This window comes from Arachis duranensis, chromosome 2 (genome assembly GCF_000817695.3).
Source record: "Arachis duranensis cultivar V14167 chromosome 2, aradu.V14167.gnm2.J7QH, whole genome shotgun sequence".
NCBI classification, from domain to species: domain Eukaryota; kingdom Viridiplantae; phylum Streptophyta; class Magnoliopsida; order Fabales; family Fabaceae; genus Arachis; species Arachis duranensis.
Genome location: NC_029773.3, coordinates 20,478,045 through 20,490,297, shown reverse-complemented (window position 1 = coordinate 20,490,297; position 12,253 = coordinate 20,478,045). Strand labels below are relative to the sequence as shown.

General features: G+C 40.6%; 4 protein-coding genes across 5 annotated transcripts; 2 read left to right on the top strand and 2 right to left on the bottom strand.

Annotated features, from left to right (window-relative positions):
- Positions 1-226: 226 nt before the first annotated feature.
- LOC107473917 (uncharacterized) lies at positions 227-4,777 on the bottom strand. Of its 2 annotated transcripts, none has more exons than XM_052257376.1 (8): positions 4,589-4,777; positions 4,275-4,487; positions 3,317-3,508; positions 3,028-3,228; positions 2,850-2,927; positions 2,053-2,173; positions 1,248-1,334; positions 227-652 (listed from the first exon to the last, which is right to left on the bottom strand). In XM_052257376.1, exons 1-8 carry the CDS (start codon positions 4,691-4,693, stop codon positions 564-566), a joined length of 1,086 nt encoding a protein of 361 aa, XP_052113336.1. In that variant the 5' UTR covers positions 4,694-4,777; the 3' UTR covers positions 227-563. The 2 variants fall into 2 exon arrangements, with proteins under 2 accessions (XP_052113336.1, XP_015948999.1); XM_016093513.3 differs by having other exon boundaries at positions 227-680; positions 4,589-4,775.
- Positions 4,778-5,107: 330 nt separating this feature from the next.
- Positions 5,108-6,249, bottom strand: LOC127744915 (uncharacterized). The gene is made up of 2 exons (XM_052257777.1): positions 6,245-6,249; positions 5,108-5,519 (listed from the first exon to the last, which is right to left on the bottom strand). Exons 1-2 carry the CDS (start codon positions 6,247-6,249, stop codon positions 5,108-5,110), a joined length of 417 nt encoding a protein of 138 aa, XP_052113737.1.
- A 5-nt stretch (positions 6,250-6,254) lies between these two features.
- LOC107473921 (60S ribosomal protein L2, mitochondrial) lies at positions 6,255-7,245 on the top strand. The gene is given in 2 exon segments (XM_052257776.1): positions 6,255-6,303; positions 6,525-7,245. Coding segments are annotated over 2 exon segments (525 nt in total). The 3' UTR covers positions 7,001-7,245.
- A 1,509-nt stretch (positions 7,246-8,754) lies between these two features.
- LOC107473922 (uncharacterized) lies at positions 8,755-9,549 on the top strand. Its single transcript, XM_016093518.1, has one exon. It carries the CDS (start codon positions 8,755-8,757, stop codon positions 9,547-9,549), a length of 795 nt encoding a protein of 264 aa, XP_015949004.1.
- The last annotated feature ends 2,704 nt before the right edge of the window (positions 9,550-12,253 follow it).

Here is a 12,253-nt window from a genome sequence, read left to right as displayed (position 1 = left end):
TATAGGGATTTTCAAATACTAAATTATTGTAGTTTTTTTTAAATAAAATAAACTAAAATAAAGGTATCAGTATTTTTCGCGTATACCACTATAATTTTTTTTTTTTTTGGTGACTTTACCACTATAATTTAATAATAGGTTTTTATAACTAAAGCATATTTAAAGAAATAAATAAAATAATATTCGAGTCGATGAGAAATGTGGTTGATTGTAAACGCAAAATTACTAATAGTCAGATATCCAAAGACTATTATTAGATCTTATAAGGGTACTGAAGAAACCCCTAATATTACAACAAATGATACATCATATTTCTTTGTTCACTTGCCTAGAAAAGAATAAGACACATTCATGCAAGTTTTTTCCTTTGTTCATTATTAATGTGACACTAATGTAACCTCAAAATTTGACTCACCAAATAACAACTGGCAGATAACGAAGGTTTTGAATCCAAAATTTTTGGAAACAGTGGATAACTATGAATTATGAACAGTATTCAGACTCCAAGTTGGTAAATGAACTCTTGAATTTAGTGGCTATAATAACAACTAAAGGTATATTAGCTAATAGCTACCTTGAAGCCCTTCCTTTGTTGCTTTGCTTTCATATGCTTGGAGGAGCCCATTTTCCAGATTTGAACTTGCTATAAAAGCTGGATTGCTTGGAAACAACATAGAAGACTGCAAGTACATCACTCGATTGAATTTCTAAACAGAATCAAGAATAAACCACCATTTTGGCACCAAAAGATTAAGCTTTCTGAAAAAAAAAAATGACATCTTGGCCTCCTAAAGATTACCTAGAATGCACCAAATATGGGGAGACTTTCTCTAAAAAGGGTCTAGAAATTAAATTTTTAACCCAATTCTTTGCAAGTCTTCTTAGAAAAATAAGAAATTTTCATCCTTCACATTTGGTGATTTTACAATAGCTAGATCTAGAAGGAAAAAAAAAAAAAAGATGAATAACGAGGTTTAGAAATCGCATTTTTCATTGGCCTTTTGTATGCACTTTTTAAATAATTATTCAAATGTTATCACAAAAACTTAGATCAATGCATGAAACAATTGTCACTTATGAACAATGGTGCATTTTGTCAAACTGAGATCATCTTTGAAGAGACAAGATATGATTTCTTTGTTTCAGAGTTATTTTGTCAAAAACTAAATCTTTTAGGAATCAAAATAGTAGTTTACTCCAAAATCAACGATGAAAAAGCAATGACATTTTCTAAAACCATATGTCACCTGGGATTTCTGGGATTACGAAATTAGGTTCTTTGAGGATATCTTGGAGCATTTTCTTCTCATTTACTTTGATCCATTTTGGGGAACCTGATGAACAAAAAAGATATCACATCATATAAACAATTATTCACATAAAAGGGAGGATAGATACATAAAATTCTTGTGAGAATTGAACAATAATGTATCTAGTTAAACTAAGCCAGCATCTTGGGAATCCTGAGACCACTGAGATCATCAACCAGCTCAATTGACCACGGACAAGCCTTATTCTTCCTACACCTAAGGTTCAATACACTTTGATTTGTTGTGACTCGTGAGTTACAGTTCCCAAGTATACCATCCACAGCTATGCTTGATTCTATCGCTCAAGTTGCTACAGCGACTCTATACCAAAAATAGCTGTATCATATCCAGAGCTACTTTTTAAGATCATTTTTAAACTTGTGAATCCTAACAACGTAATGTCCCTATTCTATTTGTTAGTAAAACTGTGTTGACAAGGGATTGATTCGCTTCAACTTGAAACCACATATAGAAGGGAGCAAATGTATGGTTAAATCTACATGATGTCACATTAAGGGAAACAAGCAATTGATGAACATAAGTAGTATATTCAGTATAAAGACAAAAAATATCTCACAAATCGATATATGTAAACTTACATGGTGGCCAAACAGAAATAGGTTAACAGGGACTTCCTAGGCCTAGAGTTTGAGGTTATTGTCATACTTGGTTGCCTATAAGCTAAGAGCACTGTTGATTCCACTACTTGTATCACTAGTACTTCAAAAGTACTATACCATACCTGCACTGTGTTTAAAATCCTCAACTGCATCTTTCTCTTCATCACCAACATGAGAAGCTGCAGTTCCCTCTAATAAACAATGAAGAAGTTTCTCCTTTGATAGACGAACTCCAGAGCCAGCCTGATAAAACATGGGCTAAGAGGTGAACAAAATGCTCTTAAGATATAAACGGTCAATCATCTGATACTAAATATTTACTTAGCAAGCCCTTCCCCGTACCTTGTGTTAACGTGGGATACTAACACACTGGGCTGCCCTTTTTTTAAAAAAACAGACTAAAACTTAGTAAAAGTAAAATGTTTCAAGAAAAAGAAAATGGCAACTCGATGCATATCTGGTGAATGGTGGTGTTAGCTGCTCTCTATGTTAGGATACCATTTGTTAGTTAGTTACAATCGATTAGTTTGTTGTAAGTATAGATAGAGGGAATAGGATGGTGAGAAGGGTGTCTAGTCAATTGGAATTGGAATAGTTTGGGAGAGACAGGGACTTAACAATTACCCCAGTGATGGTGTATATACTTGTGCAGATTAGGATTTTTGGCTCACTATCAAGAACTCCCAATTCTATAGCAGATTCTTTACATCTTCAATATCAGTTCTAACACTGTAAGGTCCTAGATGAATAGATAGATATGTTGTATGAAATCTTCAATTATCCTTATTTTTGTTCTTACTATCCCATCCGATTTTGATTGGCAAACAAAACAACTAGTATACTTTGAGCATCAATATCTGCAAACAGAAATAAGAAATCAAACTCAAACGAGGAAAAAAATTTTAAAAAGAGAGCTTACCTCATAGTATAATTCAACAAAATCACGTTTGTAATTGTTTTCAACATCCCATGGGAGTGGTTGGTCTGCTGAAAACATGTTTGGAAGCTAAGGGTGTAATACATTCCCACATAAAAATAACAGATTTATGTAGATATTTTAAAAATCATTAAAAAAAAAAAAAACAAGAAAAGGATATCATATCAAGGTGGACTGAAAGCATGTCAGTCTCACAGAAATCCTCAATGAAATCACTGGACATAACCTCTGCATAAAGAAGAAGGACAGGCCAATGAAGGATATTATTTTTGTCTAACACCGGTTTCTTTAACCCGGTGAGTTCTCGATATATTGCCTTTCCAATCTTCAAGCCTCTATTTTCTATTGCAGACACAAGTTCCTGCATAGTTTTTGGTCAAAACAAGGGCATGAGGTTCCATACAGCAAAACACAGATAAATTATGAAAGAAACAACCGGCAGTCCATACTTTTGCCTCCAATATGGCTTTGGAGACTTCAGCCTCACGCTTCTCCTTCTCCGATATCTTCGTACGAATCTGTTGGTCAAGCCTCTTAAATTCCTCATTATTGGGGTCCAACTCAAGACCCTTTCGGCAGAAGTCTTGTGCTTCAGCCAATAAATTCAGTGATAGAGATGCTTTGACAGCCCTATAAATTGCCTAATCATGATTTTTCATTGCTTGAGACATCAAACCAAGGGAACCACAAATTCACAATAATAAACTTCATAAGACAAAGTGTAACTGTTAGTCCTCAAAGATAAACAGTTACATCAAATCAGTGCTTCAAACATTCTTTACAGTAGACGATTAAATTGATGCAAATTAATAACAGAGCCACTAAATTGATGGTGAAAAACTCATTTTTAGGACTAACACAAGCAGAGTTGAAATGCTATGAATCAATAACATTGACTTTTAAGATAACGAACGCTTTATTCAAACACTTTTACAATGTAACAACACATCATTGAACGTCTATAGTCTATACTCTATACTAACATTACATACAAATTAAATCCATACAAGAAATCACTATGTTTTTAAAAAAATTTTAAGAAAATGCAAAACAAAAGGAAGAAAGCAATACATATATACATATTTGTTTCAAAAATTGCGAAACAAAACTAAGAAACCAATACAACGCAAAAGCTAGTTATTTTTGCTAATATGCATTCCATAATTAGATGTACCTGTAAAACTGTTTTATGCATTAAAATTAAATTCACCTATATATGATGCACTAATAGGTAAAAATGTTTCAGTACCAATCACGTCCGTTCTCTTGCATGACTATTTATACTATCAATATAAAAAGTAGTTATTTTTGCTAATCTAGAGCTATGTATTTGGATGTAGGTGTAAATCTATTTTGTGACAGTGCATACATATATATAGATATATATATGAAACATAAATTGAGCACCTTTATGTTGGAAGGGGACAAGTTGAGTGCTTGTTGAGCATCAGTGAGGGCACGCCTATGGTTCCCAAGAAGCAAATTGACATGCGCTCTGTTCGCAAAAAGAACAGAGCTCTCAGAATCACTCAATGCTTTCTGATTAATCGCCCTTGTGTAGCAATCAATTGCTTCAGAGTAATGCTTCTTACCCTTCTTCACATACTCGTTACCCTTTTCCTAATTCAAAAATGATAAGTTAAAAGAACGCAAATTGAACGCTCAAGTAAAATAAATTAAAAGAAAAAAAAATTGAAATGGTTAATGAGTAGTAGGTGTACCTTGAGTTCAATGGCTGCGGATTCTTTGATGGCAGCAATGGCTTCAAGGTCTGCCTTCTCGGCTTCTGTTAGTGGCTCTGAACCGTTTTCCATCCATAGCGCCATTTCCCGCTTTCATTTGGTTCTTTTTCTTTAGCTTTGCAAACAGACGCAGCTTTTGTTTGTCTATACTCTAGAACATACCAGAAACTAGTAGCTGGGAACACTCTAGGCGAAGTCAAAATCACCTGTTGGACCGGTCGGATTTCGGACCCGCTGAAATCCGGATCGACCCGGTCGGTTTTCAGAAAAATCGGTGACTCGGCCGGTTTATATCGCCCGGCCGGTTTATATCCGGATCCGACTTTCCCGCTTTCCCGCTCTGAACTCTGAAGCCCTAATTGCGGAAGATCACCCGCAGCCCTCAACGCTCTCTCCTCTCTGGACTCTCTTTCTCAGTTTCTCGTCACTCTCTCCGACGAGCTCAAGCTCTCGTCAGCTCGTCTCATCTCCGGTCTCTCACCTCTCGTCTCCGATCTGTCAAGCTCTCGTCAGCTCAAGCACTCCCTTCCCTGCGCTCGCTTTGCCGGCGGCAGAAGCAGACGGAACCGGCATCTGGTCCCTCGGGCGGTGGTCGTCGTCGTCTTCTTGCTTCTCACTGTCTCGGTCTCGCACCTGGTCGTCGTTGTCGCTATCTGTTATCAGTCTCGCACCCAGTCGCGCACCTTCACCGCTATCGTCGTCGCCGTGGGACTGGTCATCGTCGTCGCTCTCTGTCTCGTCATCGTCTCGCACTCGGACGCGCGCCTTCCCTGTGCTCTTCGTCGCCGGTAGCAGAGGCAGCCGGTCCCGGTGGACTGGTCTTTGTTGTCGTCTTCTTGCTTCTCCCTTCCCGTCAGCTTCCTTCGCCGCAACCCGATTTGGTGAGTTCCAACAAATTCTCCTGTTCTTTCTGTTTCAATTTTGTTGCTGCATCACTGCACTTTGATTTTGTTGCTGGAAGTAATTTGTTGCTGAAAGTAATTTGTTGCTGAGAGTTGTATGTGTTGCTTAAATTTGTTGCTGATTATCATGAACCTTGAATTTGTTGTTGTCTTGTTGAAATAAATCACTTAGCTTAAGTTTGTTTGTTGCCGAAAATCATCACTGAGTTGGTTGAACCTTGAATTTGGAGCTGCTGAATTAATCACTTAGTTATTTTTTTTTTCTGGAAATAATCACTGTGTTGAATTTGTTACTTATTATCATCACTGAAGATTAAATCTATTGTTGTCTTGCTGAAATAATTATTTAGCTAAATTTTTTGTTGCTGTAAATCATCTTTTGAACTAAATCTTTTGTTGCTGAAAATTATTATAGTTGAATTTGTTGTTGAAAATGTGGTTCGTGCACTCTGCTATTCAAAATAAAATTGTTCAGTTAAATTGTTGTTCCCATACTTTCTGTTTGTATTATTATAAATTATTCTTGGTATTGATTTGTGAAAGATACACAAATGTAGATATAGATGCAAATCAAAATGAAGAAAATATTGGTCAAGCTTCAAATTTGTCTTATGAAGATATAGATGCCAACTTTTAGATCACCTCTTGGATTTGATTTACTGATTGTGTTATATTTGGTTTTTAAATTGAGAAAGTATTTTGTATTGTTGACTAGTTTATTATCTCTTTTTACATCATTAGTTATGAATTTGGATCTTCTAAATTTTGGGTTTTCACTTGAGAGGATAAAGTGTAATTTCTAACTCTCATGTTTTCTATTGGTTCTCTAGAGTAAAATCCAAAATTTAGAAGATCTAAATCCGTTAGTTATGTGATGTCTAAGAATTGATACTTGATTGTTATTAATATATTTGTGAAAACATATATTTTAAGTTTTAACTTTTGATTTTAATTTTAATTTTTGTAATTTTACATTTTTATTTAATTATGACCGGATCAACCGGGTAAATTAGTGATCCACTGGTTGAACCAGTGAGCCATGACCGGGTCAATTACCAGTTTAGTTCTGATAACTATGCGAATCGGAACTATCATTCACAATATTGAATTGAACCCAGGGCAAGGTGGCAAGCTGGTTAGAGCTGCTGGAACTTGTGCAAAAATCCTGAAAGAACCTACATCAAAATACTGTCTTATCCAGCTCCCCTCGGGTGTTAAAAAAATGATTGATTCTCGTTGCAGAGCCACCGTTGGTACTGTCTCAAATCCAAGCCATGGAGATAAGAAGCTTAGGAAGGCTGGACAAAGCCGGTGGCTTGGCCGGAGACCAGTTGTTCGAGGAGTGGCCATGAATCCAGTGGACCATCCTCATGGTGGAGGAGAGGGCAAGAGCAAGAGTAGTGGTCGGTGGGGAAAAGGATCTCGAACTCCTTGGGGTAAGCCGACTAAGAGTGGATTCAAGACCGGGCCCCTGAAACGGAGGAAGTAGTATCCAATATTCACTATAGATGCTTTTCATGCTTCAAATGTTAGCTGCTTGTGATAATTGTTGTTAACTTGTTATGGGAATTGGGGCTCCTGCTTAGGAAAAGTATCTACTTGTAGTCCTGGAATGAATAGGTTAAGCCAATTGACTAGTTTATTATCTCTTTACATTATTAGTTATATCTAACAATTGATACTTGATTGTTATTAATATGTTTGTGAAGATATACATTTTAAGTTTTAGCTTTAGATTTTATTTTTATAATTTTATATTTTTATTTAATTATGATCGGGTCAACTGAGTGATTCAATGGTTGAATTACAACTGGGTCAGTTACACAATATATTAAAAAATACTATATTAGTAAACAATACTATATTAATAAAAAATGTTTTTAAGGACACTATTTAAAAAAATTTTAAATATATGAATTTAATTTGTCAATATATTAAAATTAAAATTTGAATTAGTTACATCTCTTGCAAAAAATTTTAAATATAGAAAGACCAAAATAAGAATAACTAAAGATGTAATTTAAATAAAGTAGAGTAGCAAAATAATGTTTAGTTAACGTAAATTTTTATAATGTACTATATTAGGTTTTAACTCAACTGTGAATTTCTCAATTTCTTAACATAATCCATTTAAGTTGTAAAAATTTATATTATTTTCATAAGATAAGGGTGAATTTCTCAATTTTTTAACATAATCCATTTAAGTTGTGAAAAATTATCTTTTAAAATTTTCACATTTCTAGGCCCAATCCACTTGCGACAAGAAGAATCCGGCGGGTCGGGTCCTAACACCCGACTCGGGCGCGTCTGACCTATCTTCCGTACATTGGTCGGATCGGCATCCTCGGGGCAGCACCCGAAGCCCCGACTTGAAGTCCGGAACGACATGCTCTTTCCACGTGGACTAGGACAGCTCATGGCAGCCTCTCGGCCAATGGGCTAGGTCATTCATGGGCCCGCCCAACACAGTATATAAGGGGAGAGGTCAGCTCTCCCCCCGAGGTACGTCACATTTTTACCTAATTCGGCTACCACCTCGTACGGACACTGACTTGATCGTTGGAGTGTCCTTGCAGGTGGCCAACCCCCTCGTTCTCTCCTCCTCCGGCATCATCAACCTTCCGTTCATACCTCCGCGCCCGCTCCAAGTCCACCCGGATCCCACTTACCCACCTCTCCACCCGAACACCCGAGATCGCAAGGTAACGAATATTAGCGCCGTCTGTGGAAACCCTGGAGTAGACATGGAGCGACTCCCCACGTCAGAGGAGCTTCGCGAAGGAGGAGGGGCCCGCCTGAGTAGGGCGAGTTCGACGGCCTGTGCCGCTGAACACCCGCGGTCCTCTGTTCAGACTAACCAGATCTACACCAAGACCCCCGAAAGGCGCCCTTTCGGGGGACGGGAGCCGATAGCGCCAAGATCATGCAGGAACTCAGACACAGAGTATAAAACCTTAAACGGGAGCTGGCAGCAAGGAGTCGATCCCACGGAGACGTCCTCGCACCCGCACACGCTCCCCTTCCCGAAGACATGAGAACCGAGAAAGGAGTCCAACAAGATGCGAAGATGAAACACACACCCAAGAGACCTCATGACCTACCCAAGGCGGATCCGAGAGCCACGGGGAGTCCCGAAAAGGGAAAGGAAAGAAACGGTTGGAACTCGTCATCAAGGAAGCAGCCCCTTTCCACCCCTCGATCCTCAAGGTCCGGCTTCCGAGGAATTTCGACAAGCCAACAGACATGAGGTACGATGGGACGAAGGACCCCCAAAAGCACCTCACAGCCTTTGAAGCGAGAATGAATCTAGAAGGAGTAGGCGACGCAACCAGGTGCCGGGCGTTCCTCGTGACGCTGGCCGGCCCAGCGATTCGATGGTTCAATGCACTCCCACAAGGATCCATCACAGCCTTCGCGGACATCTCTCAAAGTTTCCTAGCTCGTTTCACAACACGCATAGCCAAGGTAAAGCACCTGAGTAACTTGCTAGGGGTCACCCAGAAGCCCGGGGAACCGACCAAGAAGTTTATAGACAGGTTCAACGATGAATGCTTGAAAATCGACGGCCTCACGGACTCGTTCGCTAGCCTTTGCCTAACAAACGACCTACTAAACGAAGACTTTAGAAAGCACCTCACAACTAAGCCCGTATGGACCATGCAGAAAATTCAAAGCGTGACCAAGGAATACATCAATGATGAGGAAGTAAGTCAGGTTGTAGCAGCCAACAAATGGCAGCTCCCGAACCCACCAGCTCGGCAGGCCCCCCAGGTCGACAGATATAAGGAAGCTCCCAGAGATGGAACCCCAGCCAAGCAACACAAACAGCCCCCACGGGTAGGGAGGTTCACAAACTACACGCCACTCACGACGTCCATAGTGGAAGTCTACCAGCAAATTGTGGACAAGGGAATCCTATCCAGACCTAGACCACTCAAAGAGAGAACGGGAGGCAATAAAAGCCTCTACTGTGATTATCACAAGGGTTTTGGGCATAAGACCCAAGACTGTTTCGACCTCAAAGATGTCTTAGAATAGGCCATCTGGGAAGAAAAGTTGAATGAGTTCTCCCGACTTATCCGTGAACCAAGAAGACGGGAACGGGAGCATTCAGAAGAAGATTGTAGCCGGACTGTCAAGGTAAGACAAGAGCCCACAGGGGCCACCGACAACCCCCCAACTTTTGTGGTTAACGTCGTGGTCGGACGCGATATCCCCCCTAAAATCCAAATCAGCAGCAAAGAAAGATACCCGGATCCTCTCTATCTTGACAGGAGGTCCCACCACCTCAAACGGAGGACCCCCCATGATATCCTTTGGCCCAGAAGATCAGTGGTTTAACGATCTCCCTGAGAACCCCCCATGGTAATCACGGCAATGGTTGGGACCGGGTTGGTCAGGCGAATCCTCGTCGATATTGGTGCTGACTCCAACATCCTATTCAGGAATGTGTTTGACGCCATGGGGCTCAGGGAGTCTGACCTTAAGAGTCACCAACACGGTGTCATGGGGCTAGGCGACAACTATATAAAGTCCGACGGGACGATCTCCCTCCCAATCTGCCTCGGAGCTGGTGACGCTAGGAGGTCGGTTATGGCGGACTTCGTAGTCCTTAGAGACTTCACGGCCTACAACATCATTCTAGGGAGAAAAACCATCAACGAATTTTCAGCCGTGATTTGCAATAAATTTCTAACAATGAAGTTCGTGACGGACAAAGGAACTGTTGGCTTCATTAGGGGAGACTTAGAAGCGGCAGTCGCCTGCGACAACGCTAGTCTCTCCGAGAGTCTAAAAAGGCAGTCGGCATATTCCTGGCAGACCTGGATGTAAGAATGGAAGACAAGCCAATACCAGAATCGGAAGGGGACATGGAGAAGTTCCATATAGGGAAGTCGGCAGAACAGTTCACCTTTGTAAACAAAAATCTGCCCCATGAACTCAAGGGCCCCCTCATGGAAGTTGTAAGGGCAAATAGTGACCTCTTCGCATGGATGTTATCAGACATGCCAGGTTTGGATCCCGAGGTCATGTCCCACTGACTAGCCGACAAACCAGACGCGAAGCCAGTATCACAGCAGCGAAGAAAGATGTCCCAAGAAAGGGCCAATGAGGTCGCCAAACAAACAGCCGGGCTACTCGAAACCGAGTTCATCAAAGAGCTCGAGTACTCGATATGGCTATCCAATGTCGTCTTGGTCAAAAAAGCTAGTGGAAGATGGAGAATGTGTGTCGACTATTCCGACCTGAGCAAAACATGCCCTAAAGACTCTTTTCCCCTCCCCAACATTGACACCCTGGTAGATTCCGCAGCAGGGTATCGTTTTCTTAGCAGGATATTGTTTCTTCAGCTTCATGGACGCGTACTCCGGCTATAACCAGATCCCGATGCACTGACATGATGAGGAGAAGACGGTGTTCATAACACCAGGAGGCACTTATTGTTACAAGGTAATGCCATTTGGATTGAAGAACGCAGGTGCCACCTATCAAAGACTAATGAGCAAATTTTTCCATGACCTCATCAGTAAGACAGTAGAGGTTTACCTCGACGACATCTTGGTAAAAATAGCAGAGCCAAACAGCCTCATAGATGACCTCCAAGCTGTCTTCAAAGTGCTAAGGAAATTCAAAATGAGGCTCAATCCACTCAAGTGTGCATTCACCATGGAGGCCGGGAAGTTCCTAGGCTTTATGATAACACAACGAGGGGTAGAGGCTAACCCAGACAAGTGCGAAACCGTCCTCAAAATGACAAGCCTAGGATGCGTAAAAGATGTGCAGCGACTCGCCGGGAAGCTTACAGCTCTATCCCGGTTTCTCAGAGCCTCGACGGAAAAAGCCCTCCCATTCCTCAACCTAATGAAGAAAGGAATCGCCTTCGAGTGGACCCCGGCTTGCGAAGAAGCGTTTAGCCATTTCAAAAAGATACTCTCTAGAGGACGAAATTGTGATACAAGAGTTCCAGGCACTGTTAGAGAAGCTCACAACTCCGTTCAACTTAACCAGCAAGTGTACTAGGTCATCCAAGTAATACCTTACGTGAGTAAGGGTCGATCCCACAGAGATTGTTGGTATGAAGCAAGCTATGGTCACCTTGTAAATCTCAGTTAAGTGGATTCATAGGGTCAAATGTAATTGGATTAGATAATTTAAAAGATAAATAAAATAAAAAGGGATAGAAATACTTATGTAAATCAATAGTGGGAATTTCAGATAGGCGTGTGGAGATGCTAGAATCCTTTCGAATCTCTACTTTCTTATTGCTCTCATCCAATCCTTTTTACTCCTTTCCATGGCAAGCTGTATGTAGGGCATCACCATCATCAATGGCTACTTTTAATCCTCTCGGGAAAATGGTCCTATGCGCTGTCACTGCACAGCTAATCGTCTGGAGGCATCACCCTTGTTGATAGCTACATCTCATCCTCTCAGTGAAAATGGTCCAAATGCTCTGTCACAGCACGGCTAATCATCTATCGGTTCTCAATCAGGTTGGAGTAGAATCCATTGATTCTTTTGCGTTTATCATCACGCCCAGCCTTCAAGAGTTTAAAGCTCGTCACAGTCATTCAATACCGGAATCATACTCGGAATATCACAAACAAGGTTAGACTTTCCAGATTTTCGGGATCCTACTCAGAATACCACAGACAAGGTTAGACTTTCCGGATCCCCATGAATGCCGCCATCTATCTAGCTTATACCACGAAGATTCTGTTGGGGAATCTAAGAGATATGC